Genomic DNA, 24545 nt, shown 5'->3' on the forward strand with positions numbered 1-24545 from the left:
AACACTGTGAACCACACAAATCCAAATTTAAATTCAATAAAAACAAATCACAGGCACAAAAAGCCAAGCCCACAGAAGTTTTTCACAAGATTAGAGCTTTAGAGAGAGTTAGATGAGAGTTTGAAAACCTGGGGCAGACAACAGACAAGTGCAAACCACTTTTATTTATTTATTTTTTAATACAAGTTACCCTCAAAAACACTTAAAAAACCAACCAGCCAAACAGAAAACAACCCAAAAGCACCTTAGTTTCTTCACTTTCATATTCCTGGTATAAAATGATGACAAGCCTGCAAAACAAACTTAGAGCAAAACCAAACACACCCCCCCCACACACACACAGAGGTTGGGTTTCGCACTTTTTTGTTGTTTTTTGGGAGTTTCTTTCTTTGTTCACGGTTTTGTGTTGGGATTTTTTGGATTGTTTTTTATTTGTTTGGTTTTTGGGGTTCTTAATGTTTTGGGGTTTTTTGGGGGGGCTTTCTTGTTGTTGCTTTTTACTTGTTTGATTTTTGGGGGTTTTTGAGTTGTTTGGCTTTTTTTGGTTTTTTTGTTTGTTTCTTTTGTTTGTTTTGGTTTTTTGTTTGTTTTTTTTTCTTGAGGTTTTTTGTTGTTGCTATTTTTTGGCGCTTTTTTGGGGGTTTTTTTTGAGTTTTTTTTTTGCTTGTTTTGTTTTTTGGGATTTTTTGTTGGGCTTTTTTTTGTCGCCGTTTTATATTTGTTTGTTTGTTGGGCTTTTTGGGTTTTTCCTTTTTTTGTTTTTTGGGTTTTTTTGGTTGTTCTTTTTTATTTGTTTGGGGTTTTTTGGTGTTTTTTTTTAATTAGTTTTTTTTTTGTCCTTGTTTTTGTTTGTTTGTGGGGAGGTTTTTTTGTTTGGTTGGTTGGTTTTTTCTCTTTTTCTTTAGTGTTTTTTCCTGTTTTCCTTCCCCCCCCCATCCCCCGAGCACACCGAGAGGAGGAGGAGGAGGAAGAAGGCGCCCCGCACAAAGTTGGCGCGGCGGGGGCGAGGCCGGGGGGCACCAGAGGAGGAAGAGGAGGAGGAGGAGGAGGAAGAAGGCGCCTCTGAGAACCCTCGGGGAGCTGCACATCCCCGGCGGGAGGAGGCGGGCAGAGCTGAGGGATGCGGGCCGGGCTGCGGGGCGGCGTCGCCCGAGGCGCTTTAAAGGCGCGCAGGCGGCGGCGGCGGCGGAGCCATGAGCGAGGTGAAGGTGGCCGTGCTGGGCGGCAGCGGGGCCGGAAAATCGGGTAAGGGTGAGGGGGGGGAACAGGGAATGCATGGGGTTCGGTGCAGGGGGAGGCGAGGCCCCGCTGATCCCGGGTTTGATAATCCCGGCTCTGCTAATCCTGATCCTGGCTCTGCTTCCCTCACGCAGCGCTGGCGGTGCGGTTCCTGACCCGGCGATTCATCGGAGAGTACGCGTCCGGAGCCGGTGAGCGCACCGAGGGAGGGATGGAGGGACAGATGGAGGGATAGATGGAGGCAGAGATGGAGGAATAGATGGAAGGATGGAGGCAGGGATGAAGGGGTAGGTGGAGGGATGGATGGAGGGATAGAGGGAGGAATGGAGGCAGGGATAGATGGAAGGATAGAGGGATGGATGGAGGCAGGGATAGATGGAAGGATAGAGGGATGGATGGAGGGATAGAGGGAGAAATGGAGGCAGGGATAGATGGAAGGATAGAAGGATGGATGGAGGAATAGGTGGAGGGATAGAGGGAGAAATGGAGGCAGGGATAGATGGAAGGATAGAGGGATGGAGGTTTTTTCCCCCTGGGAGAGCAAGTGCTAGATGTATGTTGATATATGTATGTGACACAGAAACTGCATTTAGGGAGAGGCAATGGCTCAGAGCTGAAACAGTGCAGTGTTATGTGAAAAAGTGAACAGAAATGATGAGGCTGGTAGCGCTAATATTCAAATAGCATAATTAATTAGTTTGACTTCCAAACTGCCAAAAAACTCACTCCTTTTTCAAACCAAAACAATGCATCACATCTTTTTTATCTGTCTTATTGAAACCTGTAAAACTCATGCTCTCTCATAAATCTATAGTTTGGTTTGCCTATCCTGAAAGTAAAGATTTAAACAGCAAAGCACAGAGTGCATTTCAGAAGCACTGCTTCCAAAAAAGCAGATCTAAGTGCTTAAATGGTAGAAAGTGGAGTAGCATTCTTGCTTACAGCTGGTCTCAACAATATCCCATTACTTCTATTGTGAACTGTAAAGTTTTTTCCTGACGAGGCATTGTGAGTGCTTTTACTCCCTTGCGGCTCCCCCAGTGCTGATTTGATGGAGAATTTGGATGTGGTAGAACTTTGCAGGGAGATGGGAATTCCCTCTCTGGTTTGGGGTCCTGCTGGGGTGTGAGCCCTGGGGAAAAGGGAAAGGGGAAAGGGTGACCCGGGGGTCGGGGGGAGATGGCTGCTCTCAAAGCAGCTGGGAAGGGGAAAAGAACCGGGCTGAGAGTGGGGTATGGCCAGCTCGGTCAGAGAGAGCAAAAAAATAGGCTAAAAAACCCCAAAACAAGACATGTTCTACCGAATATCCCCTCTTCGGCTGCCGGGGATGTTCAGATTGTTTATCAGCACGGGCGGGTAATCAAAGCATTAAGGCGATGCCCCAGTGAGGCAGGAGGGCGCTGCTTTGGTGGCTTTGAGGAAAACCTGGCTGGTCACAGGATTAAATGTCCCTTTGGTGCCATTCGTGCCACTTTCATTAAGGCACTTCTAAATCTAGGAAGGTGGCAAAGCAGGACTTGAACTTTGACATCCCGGGTGGAAATACCGTTCAGCTGAATCACAAATAACTCTGGAAGTGTGCTGCCACCCCAGCTGATGTGGCAGAGATCCCAAAACTTAACAAGGAACAGAGATTGCCCTCCTCTACCTCACTCTCCCTGCTAAAGTAAAGGATTCTTTCTGTTACATTATTTTTCAAGATATATTACACTGTCCATGCTTTCCTCTTCCCTTCCCCCACAGGAATCAAGAGTAGCTTCTAGTGATCTGTAAATAACAAAGAAAAAGGGAGGAAAAACTTAATGAGAAACAGAGAAAAGAAAAAAAAAAAGAAGGAAAACAGAGAAAAAGAAAGGAAAAAAAGGAGGAAAAACTTAATAGAGATTGCCCTCTACATCACTCTCCCTGCTAAAGTAAAGGATTCTCTCCATGCTTTTTTTTCCCCCTCCTCACAGGAATCAGAGTAGCTTCTAGTGATCTGTAAATAACATAAAAGTACTACTAAGCTGAATTGTACAGAATATATCCAAATGAACTTATTCTGAAGGAAGAGCTCCAATTGTACATGTGTGCTCTACCATTATTTGTCATTTTACAAACACAGACTGAGCAGACACTTGGTGTCCCAGCTGGCTGCTCTAGGTCTAAGTTACCACATGTAAATTATGTGCTCTCAGTATGTTCCAAGCCACCTACAACCAAAATCGGGTTTTCTCAGCCTCCAGTACTGCAAGTCCTGTAAGAGGCATGTCAAACCACCAAAAGACTTTCATTTTTTAACAAATGATTGTTGGAAGATGAGTTTAGCACTGTTTCTAGATAAGAGGAAAGTGGTAATAGGGGTGGTGAAATAAAGATCATGCCACTATTAGTGGAGCTAAAATAATAATAATTAAAAGTTTGTTTAATTAAGGAAACAAGCAAGGGGCTGTAGATTTTGTACCCTGAGATGCCTGGGACTGATAGTTTATCATCAGATGAATTCTCAAGATGAGCATGAGGAATGCTGAAGATGCTGAGTACCAGAGATCACTGAGCTATCCCTCATTACACAGTTTGTGTTTTCTGTACTGTCAACACCAATTCTTGTCCCTGAAGTTCAGAAAATGACAAATTACAGTGCAGAAAGGCTGTTGGCAACCACAAACTGCTTACCCTTGCTCAGAACATCCTGCTGCTTTAAATAGTAGTGATGGTGTGTCTGCAGTAGAGTTCCTAGTGCTGGTGGAGAGTCCTAAATCTGAGACACTGCAGAAATATTTTTGGACTAGATCCTAAGGACATGGTCCTGTAAATACTCTTGGCCTAATGCTGCCTGGTATGAGAACTCTTAAAGCACGAGAAGCCATGGTAAATAAATATTATTGCTAAATAACACTTCTGTGCAGAATCAGAGCTGCACATTTGATAATCTTGAGTCCTGCTATCCAGCTGAATGGTGATCAGCATTTAGCTGATTGTGAGGATTGTGAATTCCCCTCACCTCTGTTTTGGGAAAGGAAAAGCAGGGTCTGAAAGTACTCACTCACTAAGACTTTGATGGGAGCACCGCAGAGAATGGTGCTGGTCTGCCTGAGGGGTTGATTGGTACAAAATTCAGTAGGTTTGTTTCCAGTGTGTGTTCAGAAAAAAAGGCAAGCAACCAGTCATAAAAACCAAAACCACAAAGCAAACAAAAAACTTTCCCTAACAACCTCCCTCAAAAAAACAGATCAGAGACAAAAAAATTCTAAATTTCTTGGGAAAACAATCAAATAACCAGTATTCAATGAATCCTCAGTATTATCCAATTGCACTGTTGCCTTTTCTTTTCACTGTCATGCCCAGTCAGTAACACTGATTTTCTTTGGGTAATATCTATCTTAGAATGCATCTACACCAAACACTTGTGCCTGGATGGGAGGCAGATACACCTGGAAATTTATGACCCTTGCTCACAGGTAAGAATTTAGCAGGAGGAGGGCAAAGAAAAGTTGTTCTTCATTACCTGTGTATATGGTAACAAGGTCAAGGGGTTACAAACTTTTAATTGCTGGAATTTGTGCCTGCTCTTTTGGGGTTTTCTTTAAAAGACTGAATTTTTATAGTTGCTAGGGCTTGGAACTACTGAGGACTTTCCCATTTGCAGGAGAGATTTTGCTTGCACATATTTGTGCTAGCACTCTCTGAGCTGTCTGTTCTCATTTTTTTTCCCTTAGGAACAAGGCCTAACTTTGGCTGTTTAGCAAAGCAAATGATTAATTTTTTTTTTTTCTGATTAGCTTCCATTTTTTAAATCTATTTTAGGTCCTATGGTCTTGCTAGCTGCTGCCAAGTCATGTGCAGGGATAAGCTAATTTTAAATAGTTTTGAAATGACACTCCTTTGCCTAATGGGACAGTTTAAAGCTGTTGCTTTCTGGAAATCAGAAGTGTGGCAGCTTCTTGGTGTGAAGAGAGTCATGGATTAGTACAACCCTAATATCACTCAAGTGACTTTTTTCACTAGATTTATTAAACTCAGCTGCAGATTGAAAGAAGATTTTTTTTTCCCTAGCTCTTCAGAAATTTAACATATGGGCAATTAGTGTTTGAAACTTGAACAATTCAAAGAGGAAAGAAAAATGAAGGAAATCCTTAAGCTTACTGCAGTCAGAACATTAGGAACAATCAAACCAGAGCAACAACCACAAAACTCACAAATGTTGATGGCTCCTGTGTGTTTCACTCTCATGTAACCCTGCAGAGTATTAACCATAAGCAATGGCTGTACAGGTTGTGGAATTTCACTGCTTAAACAAAGCGTAAATGTTTCATAATGAAACTGTCAGTGAAGCAAAGTGCCATTTTTGATGTTGGCTTATTTATTTGTATAAATACATTTATACAAATATAAAGGCTTTATTTATAAGGCTCTTGGAGCAGCACTAGCCTGAATTGAACCTAAACCTATTAAATATCTTCTGCAATGAAGGTTACCATGTTCTGGCATTCACAGCAACAGAGAAAAGGCTCTGGAGTGGCAAGAGTAACATTATTTTTCTGTGTTCTTTTGCACCTCTTTCAGCCCCAGCAGGGGAAGCTGTCCCTGGCAGATGAGCTGCACTGGGCTGATGCATTTATCATTGTCTATGACATCAGTGACAGAGCATCATTTGCCTTTGCCAAGGCCCTGCTCTACAGGATCCGAGAGTCTCACATAGGAGTTTGTAAAAAGTAAGTGGCATTATTTTTTTTTTCCCCCTTGGCAAGGCTCTTTTGTGAGCTTGCAGGCTATCCTAGCAGCAATTAAAATCCAGCAGCATCAAAGTGATGTAACACAATGCCAACAACATGGTACCCATGGATAAAATGTGCATCAAATTACAATCAATTTTACTGTAACCAAACCCAAGTACATCAGGATTTTTGTTCTTAATTCTTACAGAACTAGTATTTAAATTATTGCTATAAATATTTCTGCTGTGTTACATGGGTGAAAAAGCCTGACATAGTCAGTCTGTACTTTTACTTTCCCACTCAATTGCCAATGGAGATGCACAAATACAGAGGGTGAAGAAAAGCATTTCCCACAATAAAGGAAAGTAATACCACAAGTATCTCCTAAACTGCCTTTGGTGGTGACCCCAGCATGATTTGTGCACACGGGTGACCATATGGAAAGAAAGAAAGCACTTAAAAAAAAAAATTGCAGAACTACAAGTGTGAGTGTGGATGGGGTGTGTATTCCTGCATCAGTCTGCTGTGGTGCTTTCTAAATAAAAGAGTGAAATTCTTCACCTGTATCAGAAAAGAAGTAAAAACCCCATTTTTCTGTTTTACTTCTGATCTTTCTTAATTAAGGCTAATTTCTAAAAGGAATAATTTTGGCAGAAGCTTGGAATTACATTTCCTGTTTCTTTCTAAGTTATGCCACTGACACTGATCTGTCTCTTGGACCTGCAAATGGAGATAATGATCAGGTTGCTTCTTCATGAAGTCCAGGTGCTGACAATATACTCAGCAGCACAGAGCAGGAAAAAAACAGTGGATTTAAAAATACATTAAATCTTTCAGTAGAGAAAACAAAAATGAAAATCTACTGGTAGAGAAGAGCTTGTCCGGAAAATCCTTTGACAAATGGAAAAACTAGAATTCTTCCTGGTGAGGTGAGGGGTTTGGTTAGTTCATTATGGGTTATTTTGAAATGCCTGTTATACATACATACTTTTCATACACACGGAATTTAGCACAGCACATACAGCATGGTACATCTCTTTTCTCTAACTGGAACCTTTCTCATTTCAGGATGGTCGAGTCATCAATATTTTTGGTTGGCAATAAACAGGATCTATGCCACATGAGGGAGGTTGGCTGGGATGAAGGACAGAAGCTGGCAATAGACAACAAGTGCCAATTCTGTGAACTGTCAGCAGCAGAGCACTATCAGGAGGTTGTGGCAATGTTCACCAAGGTGCTGAGGAACATCACTGCCAACTCCAAAGTGAAGGAGAAGAGACGACCAAGCGGCTCCAAGTCAATGGCCAAGCTGATCAACAATGTGTTTGGGAAGAGGAGGAAATCTGTGTAAGAGAGGGTTAGTCCTGAAGTTGGAACAAGCTGAAATGATGGAGCTGAGCTCTTGGGATTCACTGAATTTCCTCCAAAGGTCAATATGTGGAGGAGTAAGACAGTAGAAACCAAAGGTGGGAGACAGTAGGGTCTAGGCCTGGAAGATCTGACCTATTTCAGCTCTGCTGCAGATTTACTGTATAGGGCAGTGCCATTTAAACTGTGAGCTGCTCCAGAGGAGAGGTTTAGTCTGTATTTATTCAACACCAGCATGGTCTTGGATAGAGCTTCTAGGTGCAACTGAGGTATAAACAGATCTATAATTTCACAGATTCACTTCTATTGGAAAAGACCCTAAAGTCATCAAAACCAGCCATTAACCAAACACTACCAAGTCTACCACTAAACCACATAATATCCAGTAAACTCAGCCTTGCTGATCAAAATCTTACTTCAGAATCCTGAGTAGGTTTTTTTTGGTGTGTGCAAGAAAATTTGCACTAAGAAAAGCAAAATACTGCAGGCTTCATGTGGTAGTGTATTTGTATTTAACTCAGGTTCTTGTGTGCCTTACACTTGCTGAAATTCATATGAATTCAATGCTTAGACACCAAGTCTACAAAAGCTATTTACCTGCAGAGCTGCCTTACAGAGGCACCAGAAGTATAGGGAATCAGATAAAGCAGTATTGTCTCCTGTTTCAGTATCTTTTTTTCTTTATTCCATGAGTGATGAGAGAAAGTGGAGAGGGTTGAGGAGTGTGGGAGCTGAAATGTTGGTGAAATGTTGCTCAGTGAGCGCTGGGCTGTTTTGGCAAGGTGGTTGTTGAGTGAAATGATTTTACAGCAAGGGCCAGGATAAAGCGTGGGTTGATCCCTTCCACAGAGCAGCTTTTGTCAGCTCCAACAAAAGTTTCATTAGCTGCAAGGTGGCTGTGACTGCTCAACCTCAGATGGCAGCAGCAGCTTGGAAGGCACATGGTAAGGAGCGCAAGTTGTCTAGGATATCTGCCTGGATTTAAAGGTCAGCCTGCTGGTGAGACCTGTGCTCACAGAGTATTTTTCCTAATAACCAATGTCCTTACAGCTACTCATGGCTGTGGAATTGAAATGCCACAGAGAGAGCACTGAGTACTGCTGGCTACACTTTTCACATGTGGATATTAAACATCAGCTGGGTTTAAACGTGTTGTCAGTTGACATTCAGAGCTCTTACTCTGGACAGCTAAATAAGGGCTTAGCCCAGAGTGTTTGCAAGTGCTGTTCTCATACAGAAATTATGAAAGGGAAGTGATCTGAAGATGAATTGCTGCCTCCTACCCACTCAGGGGACAGCTGGGATTCAGTCTTTGTGGGATGCTGAGTTGGAGCCTACCTCTGCTCTGAAATTTTACCTGCATTGTAACGAAAAAGTTTCAGGTTTTTTGTTTGTTTTTTTTTACTTTCAGCTTTTGAGTGTTCACCCTTAAGACAACATAAAAAGGTTACATATACTCTTGGCAGTAAGGTTGTAAAATAGTACTAAAGCACATTTGGTTGTGTTGACCAAAGATCACTTTTTTAAAGCAAAAGATACTGCTTATTTCACTTGTTATAAGACTAAAAATATTGGAAATAGTTCTCAGTTGACAGGCACAGGGTTGCTTTGTTTTCCTGCAGATGCTGCTCTGCCGTATCAGGAGCATTTTAAGTGTATGGTCAATATCTATGAGACTGAATGTGCAGATTACTCATATACACCCCTCAGATTCCCAGACCACACAGGATTCCAGAACTGCCAACAGAGTTGTAGCTTTACCTTGCTCTAGCAATTCCAAATTCCAGAACTCTTATTTGTATTTACTGCTCTGGTATTAAATAAACTGGATATAAGATGGATGTATTAATGATTTTTATTTTGTTTTCCCTTTACTCTGGTATAAAGCTACAGAGTTTTGACTGCTATAAAAGGGAAGCACTGTGCAGATCTGAAATTCAGACTGGAGAAGGTAAATCTGGGAGTCAGGCCCTTGCACCAAAGAGAAACTCTGCCTGTGTTTGCTGAGCACAGTGAAGAAGCCCTCATTGCCTTTAAGCAGTGAAGAAAACCTTTTAAAATATAGCTTTATCCTTTAAAGATTAGTCAAAACAGCCACAGAGAGGCCAATTAGTTGTGTTCATAGTCGTAGGAATGTGGGATTTCAGATTCCATAGTTTTTTTGTCTGTATAGAGTAAGTGTTGGAACAGAGAGTAGCTGTCATCTACAGGGCCTTGAGCTCACCTGAAAACCGCCTGAAACAGCTGCTTCATCTAGAAACAGGATGATTAAGACTTAAACATACTACAACACCCAGCACAGACATAATTTGGTGTTCTCAGCATTAGGATTTCACTTGTCTTTCATTGCTGATCAGATGCATCACATCTGCTAAGTGCAGATGAACAAGAATGCAGAATTTTAAAGCAAATACATACTATCCCTTTCTAAACATATTTTTAAAATAACTTAAAATGAAGGCTTTTAAAAATACTTAAAAGGCATATATATATAAATATATATATATAAATATATATATATAATGTTTTGCTAAGTGTTCTTAGCGTTCTAACAGAGAAGGAAATATATTAACTGGCATAGCCACATTGCAAACAAGAAATTAGCAAGGACACTGCTTGTATAAACAGTAAATGATGTAATGATGTCTGATGCTCAGCCTTGACAGTGACATCAACTGGAGAATATCAGGCTCATTGAGGAGTGTGGAAATGGAACTATTTGTGTTGTCACATATTGCTTCAGCACACAACCCCATCCTTTCTCACCAAAAGATTTTGAAATTGCTGTACAAGAATTAAAGGTTTCTTGCTGTCACACCTAGAAGTCCTTGTTAGTATGAACTTTTTAGTTTCAGTAGAATTTTGCCTGAGATGGGTACTCAGAATTGATGTTCCTTCTCCCTGTCTTCAACTCATTTTTACTTTGGAAACAGTGACATGAAAGCAAAGAGATTCTACTGCAATATAAAGGTAATAGCCCCTGGCTCCCAACTGCTGTCTCTCAGAGCATTTTCAGGGCTTTTTCAAGCTCTCTCTCACTACAGTTCTGAAATAAACACTTTAGACTAACACCACCTCAGCTCTTTTTCCCACTGTCTTGTCTGTATGCATTAAACTCTTAGAAAATCCCACTGAAATCATGTTCACAACAGGGCAGAGGGGAAAACATCCCAGGAAAACTTGGAGCATGTCACTCCTGGAGAAAAGGAATAATGAAGTGCAATGTTGAGTAGCCCAACCAAACATGCTGTACTCTGAAGACAAAAGTAACTACCATGGGCTTATTTAGCCCATTGCTAGAAGCTGATTCCTGAAGGGATGGAGAGGAGAACATTGAGCCATGTGGGGAGAGCTGATGCTTTTCTCTCTCTGACTACACTGCTTTGAGGATGAGATTTGCAGATGTCAGATCCTGGCTCTCTCCTGCTCTGAGGCACAGAGAGGGATGGATGCTGTGCCCATTGGCTTGAATTGTTGTGATCCTTTCCCCAACACCCAACCCAAATTACTCACTGGTAATTTACAGAGCCTACACTAAAAAGAAGAGGAATATGGAAACCACTGAAAGCAGAACTAAAGTGCAGTTAGCATCCAAAACATGCTAATTTTCCATCAGTACGCCTGTTGGAACAAGTGCTTTAGGCTAATGAGATTTCATACATTGCCTATGGATAGTGGAACAAACCCCAGCTCTGATTGAGTTGGGGAGCAATCCTTGCCTGTCCACTCTGAAACAAGAAATAGATTTACAAAAAATAGAGACAGGCTACTAGAATAATCTAGATCAATAAGAAACTGTACATTAAAAACCATGAAACCTCTACCTCCTATCCATAGGAACACAGAGGCCTCTTTATATCCTTAATGTGCCCACAGGGAATGAAAACAAGGGAAAGCCAAGTTTTGATGTGCACTTCAGGCAGTTTGAAAACCAAAGCCTTTGTTTACATGGCTAAAAGTGCACCTGGGCACCTGTCAACTTGTATTGTTTTAAAACTTTGGTTTGATATTTCCATAAAGAAGCAGTGTTGTAAATGACAACGTCTTCTGTTGTGTTAGTTTGGATCCTTCCCTCCCGTAACTGATATTATGTGAGACAGGCAGACTATTCTGGGCAGAAAGTTATTTTTAAACAGGCATTACTCTTTTCCAGAAACAGACTGTAAATTTCTGTCTTCTTTTAATTGCTTTACAAAGTAAATTGAGTCCCTCGGGTAATATAATTAATATCCACATTTAGCCCTATATATTTGACACGACTTGAGCCATTTACTGCTACATTCATTTTTCAAGACTGGCTCTAGGAGTTCAGATAGGCATTTAACTACTGCTGAACTCTGGGAAATAGCCAAAGTTTTTCCAGGGAGGTGTACTGAGAAACACATATCACAAACAAGATAATTGGAGCAGAGTGATCTCTCCAAGCAGGTCTGTCTCCTTGTACACTCCTCCCCTCCTATTGAGCAGTAAAGTGTCACCATATCTGTACTATGTAATCCATTTTACAATTTGAAATAAATATAAAAGAATGGAAATGAAAACATATGACCTTAAAACGGCAGGCATTGAGGCATCTGGTGAAGATTTCATTTTTCAATAAACACCACTTTTTAAATAAGATTCTCACAGGTTTTTGGTTGCAGTGTGGGGCTTTTTTTTTTTTTTTTTTTTGGTGTTTTTTCGGTTTTTCTCCCAAAAGTGATTTCTAGCTTTCCAGAAGAATTACCCCCAGAGTAAACTTTATTTTAAGGATGCTGTGAGCTCCCTGAAAGTTCAACAAACTTTTGTGGAGTGCCTTTAAAACTAACCCTCTGTGTGAGGCTGAGAATCCCGACAGCTTTCCTGCTTCCAACATCTCCCTCTCGTGGCGTTTTCCCCTCACTTCATCCCTCCTCGGCTGAAGCATCCTTGTTAATGAATCCAAGAGCACTGATCACAAAATACAGGTGAAACTCCCAACAATATAAAATTCTGCAATGGATTTTTTCTGTTTTTAACAACGTGAAATCTCATAGGCTTAATTGGGCAGGATTTATTGGTAAAGCTGCAGGTGTTGGGAGGGTTTTTTCATGACTGACTCTTCTGGGCTCAGCTGTTTCACTGAAATAAAGTTCAGCTTTCATGTCTAAGGCACTGGAAGGTTTCCTGTTAACATCCCCTCCATGCATATTAACATCCTCAGGAAGGGCTCCAAAGTTTCTGTCCTGTTTCCTGACACACCTGCTGGTCTGAGCACAGGTTTCACTTCCACCTTGTCTTCCTGCAGCTTCGTGAGGGTGTTATCCCCAGAGCATGGCAGGGAGCAAAGCTAGGCTTGGGCAAGAGTGATTCTTCTCTTATCTGCAAGCTGTAGTACAGAAACACTGCATCAACCTTTAAATGAGCAAGGTCACTTCATTAAAAACCCCGAGGTTGGGGCTGCCCAGCCCAAAGCAGATCTGCTTCTAGATTCCCCCCCTCGTCCCTCTGCCTTTCTACCAAACAATTCAAGAGGTGGTGCCTCAAATAATGCAGATGAGTCACTCCCCAAAAGGCATTAAATCTCCACCAGCTCTAAAGGTAATTAGGGGTTGGGGATCTCTAAGTTAGGTGAGATGAATCATGTTGCAAACCTCTTGTGGCTCTTTGATGGTTATTTTGTCCTTCATCTCCAGCACTACAGAGCCCATCTGTCCTACTTTACCCAATCAATGGAGTCCCCATGGTTAGACAATTAACATCTAACTTGAGATGACCACTGGGTCATTTAATGCTAAATTTATTTCATATGATTGATCAGAGTGCTAGATTATATTTGATCCCTGCTGAACTTCACCAAGCACTCTGAAATCCAACTGTCACAAGTGAAATTAATGGATGAACTGGAACTGAGGGTAAGTTAACTGAGTGCTGCCACAGACTGCTTCCAAGCTAGCTCATTAAAAACTAACTAGCAGACCTTGATGCTTCACTGCAGTCTGCAGCAAAGCCCTATTTCAAAAGCTTGGCAATGGAAACTCCAAAAACCTAAAGTAGAGCAGAAAGTTGAATTGGGTCTCCTGACTTCCAAGCTCCTGATTCAACTAATCGGTTGTTTTCTGACTTGGAAAATATGTTTCTCCAATTTGTGTGTGAGCAAAGCCATTAGCTCACTTTGTGACTTATTCTGATAGCAATCACCAGCCATATGGATGAACCAAGATCATTACTTGCAAACAGACAGCATAAAAATCTCTGCATCACTTATGCCTTCATTTGCTGTTGCTCACGTCCTTCTCTTTGCAACTGGAGGATTTGGCACCAAATGTCTCTAATTCACATTATTTCATTAAACAGGAAATTTAACTACAAACAAAGTTGTTCAGTGAGTGTTTCCTTTAGGCCACTGAGGTGAGGCCACAGTCACACCAGTTTCTGAGCACATCCCCAGCTATTCCAGCACCCAAACATCAGAATGAGATGCTCAGCAGATGCGTGCTGCTGACTGCCTTACCAAAAGTGCCAGTCAGGGTTTCTGCCTTATATTCTGAGCTTTTATTCCCAATAATCTTAAAGAAAATGCACTTTAAAACTTGACTTCTTCTTTAAATATCGCTCACAGGCTCAGAAGTTGTTGGAGGAGAATGTACTGACAGGGCAGATCAGAAAATGTTCAGTGAGTATCTAGGCTGAAATGTTATTTTCCACTTTTTTTCCCGCCCCTATATATTTAAATGGGTAAACTATAACAGAAATTGCTTTATAGTTTCTTTCACATGAGATATCACAAGGGTAGCATCTTTTCCTTTGCAATGAGGTGGCTGCATAAAAAAACCCCTTTTTTAAAAACAATCCTCATCTACAATAATGGATTTTTAGCAATGTCTCTTGCTGGCACATAGGTAGGCCTTATTCTTCAAATCCTCTGCCTGAGAATGCCCTCTGAGTGAGCTTTCCTACTTATTAACCACGACTCACATAGGTAAAGGTACTTGTGGATAAGGGTTCTTGTGATTGCTGGGCTGATCTAAATGGATGCACAATTATATGATTAAATACAACAACATTTTTTACTAACTACATATAATTTTGGCTGTCACTCAGAATTCAATTGCATTAGATGATTCACTAAATGACTGAGGCAGCCTGGGATCTGTCCTATACAGACCTTAGGGAATACTGCAAATACTGAACTAAATCACACAACTTATCTTAAATGCAAATGGAGAGGCCTTACAAAGAAACTAATCTACACTCATCTTTTACTGTATTTGACATCTCCTTCTGTTTGCTTACATTTTGGATCATTAATACAGATTTACAAACCCATACTGTTGTTCATGGAGCTCTTTCTCTTTCCAAGCATAGAGAGTGCATTCAGTTAGGCCTATGTTAAAAAGAACACCAGTATATGCAAGTTGGTCTGTCTTGAGTGGTCCAGTCTGGCTTCACAGAACAAGTTAAACTAATTTTTTTTCCTCATATCACCTTTTAAATAGTTCGTCCAAAGTTTCTCTTTGTTCTGCTGTAAATCTCCTAGGACTCACACCAGCTCTGCTCACTTTTCCCTCCTTTCTGTTGGTTCCTCTCAGTCCTGCTTCAACCCCTGGGTCTTATTGCAAAGAATTTAGCAGCAGACTCTGATTATTAATGCATAAAAGAGATACAGTACAGTTTATGGTCATATCCTGATCCATGTTTGCCATAATGCACTGATGCAGACCTGGGTGCCATGGGAGAAACATTTCCCTCTCTCTTCTCTTCCCTTATGCACACGCAATAAATCTGCTGTGTTTTTGGAAATCCCTGCTAAAATATTCCAGTGCAGATGGACCCACACAGGGGTTTGACCATGGCAATGCATACAACACTATAAATGTGTGTACCAGGACTTGTGAGGCTGGCACAGATAACCTGATCATGCTTTGGAACTTCTGCATTTCCAGTCCTGCCCTGCTTGTCTGAAATTGCCAATTCTCCAGACCCACAGAACTACCTTGTACCTTCGGAAGGAACACACACAGAGCCTTTACTCCAAACCTTCTTTTTCCCCAGCTGATCAGAAGAGATGCAAGTCTTTTTTTTTTAATTTGATGAAACCCAGGGTCAAATCCTGCTTGCTGTTACTCTGGAACAAACAGAGAATGGCTCCAGCTTTACAGTGCTACAAGTGAGAATTAAATTACGCCCTGAAAATTCATTTAAAAGACTTTCAGACACTTAAACAGATGGATCAATCAAGCACAGATTCTCAGGTCAACCCCTACCAGAAGGCATCTCTCATCTGACTCAGGGTGGAAGGAAGATGCTGTGATAGCAGCTAACAATAGAAAGGGAGTTACAATAAGGGTGGGGAATATTTTTCCTTACCAAATTCACTTGATTTAATACAGGGCTTGCAAAATTAACGGTGGCTTTGAGTGATACCTGTATGTTTTATAGGTTTATAAATTGACTGTAGTAAAATCTTACACGTCCTATATCACTAGGTATTGTTTCAGCCTATTACAGGAGATATCTATCTAGAGTTGACTGAATTGTATTAATCTGATCCTAGTTTAATGATGCCTTAACATTTTTATGGGAGAATTTAATGTTTGCAATATCCATGTTCCTTATTTGAAAGTGTGACTTATAGGTTCTCATCTCCCTTAAATTATGAAATCCTTCAGCTAATAAAGGAAAATGATTATGGTTTGCAAAAAAGGCAAAGTCATTTAACAATCCATATAACTGTCTATTGTAGGTCTTTGCATAATAATTGTAATTTAGCTATTAGAAGTTCTAAAGGCAGTTATCAGTCATATGCCGCAATTCTGAGGAAATAAGTGAAAACTCAAATTATTTAAGGACTTTGTACTTTCCAAAGGCAGGGCAAAAAACTAACAGAAATCAATAATAGTTTTAATAATGAAAAAAAATGTTCTATTGAAATAACCAGTTGTTGGTGGCAATTTTTCTAACTATTCAATATTAAAATGTTCAACTTGTCCCCATTTCACTATCACAAAAGGATTTTCATTTTATAAAGACATTTCTGTGAGCAGAGAAAGCCAAGTTAGGAATGGAACCTGCAATTCTTGATGCCCAAGATTTCTCATTTCCTTCCTGGGCACTTGAAAAGAGGTGAACAGAGAAATTGGACAGGTGGCAAACCTGGAGAATATTTAATTTTGAAGTTTAAATGACAATCTAAAGTTGACTTCATATCTACTGTATGCCTTGACTATTTCCTTCAAGGATGATGACACTGAACACTTGAATTCAGCTTATCAAACTGGATCAACCAACTTTTTGTGAGTAGAGGCTGATGGAAATATTTATCCTGACAGAGAGAAGGGTAAGAGAAGGATAAGGGATTCAATTGCCCATTTCAGCTACCAACTAGAGGACTATAGATATTTTCAGTGGAAGGATATGGGCCAAAAATACGACTGACAGGAAGGAAAATTCCAGCTGGAGGTGTGGAAATAAGTTGAGAGAAACAAGTTTTCCAGAAAGGATGGAAACTCAGTTTCATGTTGCAAGGATATTTATAAAGAATTTCAGCTGTGCTCTTGATGGAAGCTTAGGTGACCAGATGAAAATTATCTAAATGAGTATTTCTTAAACAGTACAAAATTAGGAATCTGTTATTGCATCATATTCAAAATCCACCGCGACAGGATAACTCTGCTTTTACTTCAGCTCTGACACTTGTCCCACCCCGCTTACATTTGGCACACAGCACAATTTTTGTAGCAGACCCAGAGGTCAAGACACAAAATTGACACAAGTGCCAAGCACACAGCTATTAGCAGGCACTGCAGCATGAAATATCCAGAATGAAAGCAAATCTTGACATTCACCAGCTTCCTATAACACAGAGTACTGTCTAACAGACCCAGCTGCAGCAGAGACACACTTTCAGTGCCTCCTCTAAACCCTGTATTTACTGTAGTTCTAACTATCTGTTGTCAGTAAATGCTGACCACCTTGCCCACCAATTGATTTCTGTAATGACATCTTTAGATGGATCTGCAGAACATGCTGAGAAAACAAGTGGTAATGGCCTGACAGAAAATGCATCACTTCCTTGAATTGCTCATCTTTAATTCACTTAAAATAGGTGTAAAACACACAGGCAAGTTACAATGAAAAAGATGCCAGGCTACTAAAGGTGAAGGGAAAAAAAAGCTCTTTTCATGCATCCTGTGGATATTAACTCCTTTGAGAAATTTGGCTCTGAAGAGTCAATTTGTTCCTTACCTCTTAAGAATTATTGTTAAAAAAGGGTCTGATCTATCTCTTCCAGTTATTTTCTCTGCTTACATCAAATCCAGATATGTCTTCTGTAAATTGTTCTGGATGTTGTATGTCCTTAAAAAACCTCAAACATCAACAACAAAAACCTCCCAAAGAACAGAAAACTTTTTACTTTGAAATTAACATTTAAGCTACTTAAAAGAACCAGTTAAGGCTGTGTGAGTATTAAGAAATAAAACAGTTTCTATGGAAAGCCTTTGATAAAATCATGATTACAGTTTAAAAAGGGAAAAAAAGGCTCTTAAAATGTCACATTTCTATTCAGAAAAAGCATTCCCAGTGACTTCTTAAAGCATATCAGCCCTTGCTGCATCAAAAGAGCTTTTGTAGGATCCCCAGACAATTTAAAATGACATCAAGTTCTCAAGTCCCCAGCAGATATGACAAGGACACAGACAGGCACTTCCATCCACCACTCATTTCTGAAAAGACTCTTCCAAATTGTCCTTTTCTGTACTCATTTTTCATCAGCCTCCTCTCACCTGCATTATTCTTGTTGCTTAGAATCTCATTTTTTTCCCCTCTCAGATGCCTAAAAGCAGGACTCCCAGCAAAGGTGTCAGGACTAAAGAAATTATTGGTAGCACGACATCTAGAGAAGGTGTTATGCCAAGCTTGGGTGGTGAGACACCCAATCCCAAGGTGCTGGAACCACTGAAAATCTATTAACTGCATAAAGGTGCTGTGCTTTGGCTTGCTCAGCCCAGTCAAGGTTCACAAACAGCCTCAGTCCTTCCCTCAACATTTTGGAAAACTGCATCTGGTTCCAGTGGGGCTTTCCATTAGTGACTTCTCAGTAATTTTGTGTAAATTATGTTCAGATTTATTTTTTTTCTTATTTACAACATGATAATGTGTAGCAAGAGAGAGGTACTGAATGCACATCTTATCACCCAACTGTTCTGATTTAAGCTAATGTAATACACAATTGGAAGCTGATTACTTTAGATAGTTAAGCCATAAAGCTCCATTTAAATATGATGAGTAAGAAACTGGGCTATTAATAATAATTATTGCAAATGTCACTGATTTCAGATTATAAAACTTAATAGCCTATCACCATTAAGCATGTGCTCTCCATAATTGCACTGTGTACCAACGGGTTCTTGATTCTGTCTCTCTGAACCCCTTCAACCCTCTTTTCAAAGCTCTTCCTTAGAGAAGAAAATATGTTTTCCATGCACATGGGGAGAGGTTGAAGGGAAGAACCCTTTTTCTTTCAGGACTTTGGGACAGAAACAGAAGTCTTAATTTTTTCCTCCTTGTAAATATTTGTGTTAAGCCTGGATGTGTTTTTTCTCTATCAGACAAATTTTATGAAGCAAAGTATAAATAATTTTATGAGAGATATCTTGACCAGTTCTTATGTCAGGCTTTCAAAGCTTGATAGTCTGAGAATGCAAGCTGATTTTTGCTTTTGGGCTACATTTTACTTCAAATCACAGCAAAGGAATTGGCCTGATCAGGTTCCATCAATTGACCCTTTTTCTTCTTCCTAATTCTTTCTTCCAGCTTCCTCTGAGTCTCACAGAAGGGTAGGTAAAGGGGAACCAAAATTCATTAAATTATTGGACTTGGTGCTTATTCCAATTTCAAACTCAGAACCCCTCTTACAGAACAAAAAGTTACAACACGAAAATTTTTCTTCTGCTTTCCAGCCACTTACAGAAGAATTTTGTAGGAGCTCTAGCTACATGCAGACAAAGAGATGGGAGAAATATACATTAGTTAGGCTGTAGATCCAGGTTCTGGAAATCAGGAAACATTTCTATATTCCATATAGAAGTGTTTCAGAAATCCTGAAACATGGAAGCCCAACACCCACTATGCAAGTGACCAAGTCCTTTATGAAAAGGGGGATTTTAGCTGCTGTGAAAACCTGTTACAGTTAATCCCTTGCAATTTTATGCCTCGGTTTCCCAGTCTGCAAAATGTGTGTGCTAATTAAAATGTTTCTTTAAACAAGGCTTGGAGATGTTCAGCTCACAATATACCTCATATACACAAACGCTTGCCATATTATTCCTCGCAAAATTGGCAAGTTGTTCATATAAAATAAATGAGGCTCAGAATTATTCTATAAAGCCAGAAGCACCTAAAACCACAGTGACATTTTAACAGGGAACAGATGCCTTGGTGATGGGCAAAGCACCTAGAAATCAATCTGAGGGGCCTTTGAGCAAATAGCTGAGTTTGTCAATTTAGAACATTAGTTCACCTAGCAAATCATAGCTGCTAATATTAACATATCCTAGTGCAGGGACACACAACAATAAATGAGATGGTAAATATTTTCTGAGGAGAGGTCAATATTTGCTGTGCTTGATGCTGTTTAATTCCTCAAATCCATTAGTGCTTAAGAGGCCAGAATGCAGAGGTGCTCTGAAGCCCTTGCAGCCTCCTGCTGACTTTGGATAGAGCTCAGGTACAGAGCACCCAGCAAAAGGATTCATTCTTGTCTCATACAACGGGCATACTTTATAAACCCTAGGTGATTTATAATAATACATAATAAATATTATTATACTATGCAGTATAATAAATTAGTATCACAATATATACTATAATATTTCATAATTATTATTGTAATACATGGTATTTGTGTAGAAGGGCTGAAGGCATGACCTGGGAACCATTTCTGATCTCTTTTGAGGGTTTATTTATAGCCACAATAGATTTTGTGGCAGACAATCTCCATTCGCTAGGAAGAATCTTCAAAATAAATGATGAACTGCATATATATGATAATGTCACTAGATGAGAACATTTATGGTTGAGCAGTTGGGTTTTGGTTTCTTTTTGAGCTTTTCTGGGGCTGTTTGTTTTGGTTGGTTTTGATTTTTTTGGATTTTTTTGTTTTTTTTTAACAAGATTTTATCTTTAAAACTCCCACCTGCAGAAAGTTTTATGCAACTGAAACAGAAACTGTGACTATAGTATCTGAATAGGATTACGTGACATCTTTCCTTTTAGGATCTTTTGTGGGGATATAGAGAGTACTATCTCCAGTATCCAAGTAATAAAATTTTCAGGAAAATATGATCACTTAGTTTGATAAAAAACATCCAGTTTTTCTCAAACCACATTTTCCAATTAATATCTAAATATCCATTGCCTCAATTATCAGTATGTTCATACTTATCAGTAGGTACATATTTACAAGCATGAGCCCATACCCCTTTTATATTAGCTGCTATATTAGCAAAAGAAATTCAGATTTACAGATTTTTTTCAGGAAGTTTTCTTCCCTCATCCCAAACTAAGGTATCAATAATAAAAATACACCAAAAATCACCAGTTATGAGTATTAGAGTATCTATTAGAGTTATGAGTATTAAGCATTATCTGAGTAGTAACTCAGTTCTTGAAAGAGCTGGTGATACAACTTCCACGTGTCTACTTTTTTTTATGGGGAAGTAAGCTGATATACAAATTTCTAAACTTTCCAAGAGGCTTGATTTGCCAAAGTAGCTAACACCTGTGCTCTAAAAATCTGTCTCAAACTGCACAATTATTATTTGGAAAAATACAGCTGAGTATCACACATGCAAGTCCAATCTAAAACTTGTCAGGTTTTCGTACATTCACTTGCCAGCTATTACAATCCTGCATTTCCTTGTGAAAAAAGGAAAATTTCAATTTTTTTTCCTCCATTTCAAATTCTTTCAATTTTTTTTCCTCCTGCAAACAGTAGCAGCAGTATTGGGTACCACAGCAGGAGATTTTCCTGACTGATAAAGGGCAGACACGACTCCTACAGGAGGGGAGATGAGCAGGCTCCTGTGGGCTGCTAGGATGTGCCAGCTTTGTCACTTCTGGTTGTTGGTGTGTAACAACTCAGCCTTCCCAGGAGGACTCAGGAAATGTTAATGCTCAGCCCAACAGCTCAGCACCGTAATCTCCTCAGAGAAGTAAACAAATTAAACTGAAAGAGAGAGTGACCTTGGATAAGTCACTTCAGCAACCTGCGCCACTCTATACTCTCAATCTCAGCTGCTTTGCCTGTTGTTTTTCTGGCAGCCCAGAGCCAAAAAAAAGATCTGTACAGGACTCATATTTATAGGAGTAACTCAGAGCCCTCAGCTGTAAGGACATGCAAGGAGCAGCAAGGGGTGCACATAAAAGTTTGACAAACACCCTTTCTCCACAATTGCAATACAACTTTATCTAAGCAGCAACAAATCTCTTGATGCCTTGTTGGGACTACCTAAAACCAGAGGCCAGAAAAAATTAAGGAAATAAAAAGCAGTTATATTTATTGAAGCACTTTCAGGGACGTTTTGGGCAGACAAAGTCCCCCAGGGGCTGCACCCAAAAATGGGTTACGGGTCTTCATACTTTTATAAGTTTGGTCCATTTGCATATTGGGGGTTAATATTCCAATTACACCTTCAGAAAATGAAGTAATTTACCCCAAGTTTGCACCACCCAAACTCACTTTTATTTACCTGTCTTGGGGTCTGACACAGTGAGGTGTCCTTGATTGCCAGGCCTGGAGAGGAATTGTTGTGTCTGCCCAAAATGGGAAAGCAGCAGTTCACACTGCATGTGGAGTTTAGAGTTCTACACCAAAGAACTGCAGGATTGCAAATATATATAAAATATAAAAGCTAAAACCCTAAGGCATCACTCTAACAGAGCATAAGCAGAGCAATGTAAATGCACTGAACTTACAGGTGTATCCAGAAAGGGAAAGAGGACTTGGGACCAAGGAAATGAAAGTGCCTGAACAGTAAAGAGCCATGACATATAAGTTGAGATGGTGAAATTATTTATTGGGCCTTAATAAATATGTGCAGAATTATTCACTCCAGTGTCCAAGCTGGATTGTTTATACTTTTCCACAGTAGCTTAAATTCTTTGATAAAGAACTTTGCCTCTCTTTTAAGTTATTCAACCACTTCAGACCAACTTGTTTTTAAATACAAATTTGACTGACCATCTTCAATAGTTTTCAAATAAACTAAATTTATTTTCTGCTGTCAGCAGCAACCCCATACACACTACTAATCAATCTTTTCCTTCTACCTCTAGTTATGTATAACTTGATATCCACAAATTTTTTTTTCCCTTTTAACAAAGTGTTTCTGGGAAACAGGTCCTACAGGAAGGTATTTTTCTCTCTCTTTTTGACAGGCCTATACAGGAAGATAAGAACCCTGTTGGGATGCTGAATAGCCTACCTGTGTATGGTGTTGCTCTAAACATATGGCTCCAAAATTCAGAGCAGATATATCATTGGTGAAGTCCAGATAATTGATTCATAAGTCAGCAGCATCAGGCAGGTTTTTGATGGTATCTTTATAAATAGGCTGGTGCTTTCAAAGTGCCTGATGGTATCTCTCACACTGACATGAAAGGCATTTGGAGGTTGGAATATGCTAGTTATACAATTTGTATTCTTGGTGCAGTTCATGAGAGTTATCAGGTTTTTAGAACACTAATACAAATATTTGGGAACACATCATTTGTGTATTTATACTCTCTAGTGTTTCACCTTTCAAGTATTTCACCTTTTAATAACTTACTGCATTTTTAAAAACAATTTCAAGATCTGCACTTCCTCATTGTGAAGAAAAAGCATGGTTATTCTTCAAAATTGACATGACTACACACAGTTTATGACTGAAAATCAACAAAACACAATTCATTTCAAAAAACTGCCTTTCAGACTCTTATTTTTAAAACCCCCACAACAGATCACCAAGTCCTTCAGAAACAACAGCTGAATGGAGCCACAAATTCCCAATTCAGTGAAACTTTGTGCCAAAACCATAGAGACAAAAACCCCAACACCAAACAAACATTTGGCATGGTTCATTCCAAGCACACCGAGACACATGATTTGGTTTACAAATTTTAAAAGCAAAAGCAAGATCAGCAGTTGAAAGGATCCCTGAACTTACAGGAGGAAATGCCTTCCAGGAGCTGTGTGTGCAACACTAGTAGGCCACTTGGAAAACCTCTTAATCTGTATTTTTCATTTTAAGAGAGGGAATGTCAACTGATGAGGATATTCTTCCTTCTTCTTAAATATAAGCACTTAAAAATTGATCACCTTTATATACTTTATGAACATTTTCCTGCATATAAGGCATAAGTACATTGAAACTGTCCTGACTTGTAATAGAAAAGAAAAAAGTATTAAAGAAAAGAGGAGCTAATAAAAATGAGGTATATTCACATTTTGCTGGTTGATTAACTGAAAAAATGCACACATCTTTAATAAAATATGTTATTCCTTAGATGTCCTGGCTACCCACACTGCATACATCACATCAATGACATCTTCAGTTACTCTGTGACATAAACAAAATGAGAGTACCTGGAGACATCTTACCTAACACTTTTCATACCTGCAAATGCATTGTTGAGAGAGAAATTGAACTAAAAGCAAGTTTCAATAAATTCCAAAAGATGGCCTTGCAAAAAGACGAGATATTTTGGAGAATCAGAACTGTGAAAGATGCATTGTAGCAGGACCTTGTGGGGTAAAATAATGGGTGATTGGTGTTAGGAGTATTGGCAGCATTGTGTGGCAAAAGCTAATATGCTGAAAAGCATTTATAAGGTATTGTAAGCAGGAAAAAGGTGGCTTCTGATAGCATGATATTAACTTTTACATCTTTTGTGTCTCACTAGACTGATAGTGAAAAAACATCTTTTAAAACCTCTCAGTTATCCCATCTCTGTAAAATCGTGGAAAACCAACAGGTGAGGGACCTCAGCCATGCTTCAGGTGGGAACAAGCTGGACATATCTTCTTTGTCAATCTGCCTTTCTCATTTAGAGTTCCAGACACTATATTTTCTCAGGATGAAAATTCATTTTTCAGTTTACTCATAAACAGAGCTTATAAAGAAAGTTTAACACAATTGCATCAAAACTGCTAGGCTAGAACACCTTGTGTTTTACTGTATTTCTGTCTTCAGCACACAGTGGTGTCCAGGCACCCAAAAAAGCACCACACACAGAGGT

The 24545-nt window shown here is 39.7% G+C and overlaps 2 protein-coding genes across 3 annotated transcripts in view; one reads left to right on the forward strand and one right to left on the reverse strand.

Annotated features, from left to right (window-relative positions):
• The window catches only part of PIK3C2G (phosphatidylinositol-4-phosphate 3-kinase catalytic subunit type 2 gamma), a 333216-nt gene that overhangs the window by 250513 nt on the left and 58158 nt on the right, over positions 1-24545 (reverse strand). The gene's annotated exons all lie outside the window — the stretch shown is intronic.
• RERGL (RERG like) lies at positions 1075-9693 on the forward strand. Of its 2 annotated transcripts, none has more exons than XM_064735037.1 (5): positions 1075-1202; positions 1374-1430; positions 4606-4679; positions 5785-5933; positions 7005-9693. In XM_064735037.1, the coding sequence occupies exons 1-5, from the start codon at positions 1121-1123 to the stop codon at positions 7285-7287; spliced, it is 645 nt and encodes a 214-aa protein (XP_064591107.1). In that variant the 5' UTR covers positions 1075-1120; the 3' UTR covers positions 7288-9693. The 2 variants fall into 2 exon arrangements, with proteins under 2 accessions (XP_064591107.1, XP_064591108.1); XM_064735038.1 differs by having other exon boundaries at positions 1092-1245; positions 7005-9692.

Source organism: Zonotrichia leucophrys, chromosome 1A, assembly GCF_028769735.1.
Source record: "Zonotrichia leucophrys gambelii isolate GWCS_2022_RI chromosome 1A, RI_Zleu_2.0, whole genome shotgun sequence".
Lineage (NCBI taxonomy): Eukaryota > Metazoa > Chordata > Aves > Passeriformes > Passerellidae > Zonotrichia > Zonotrichia leucophrys.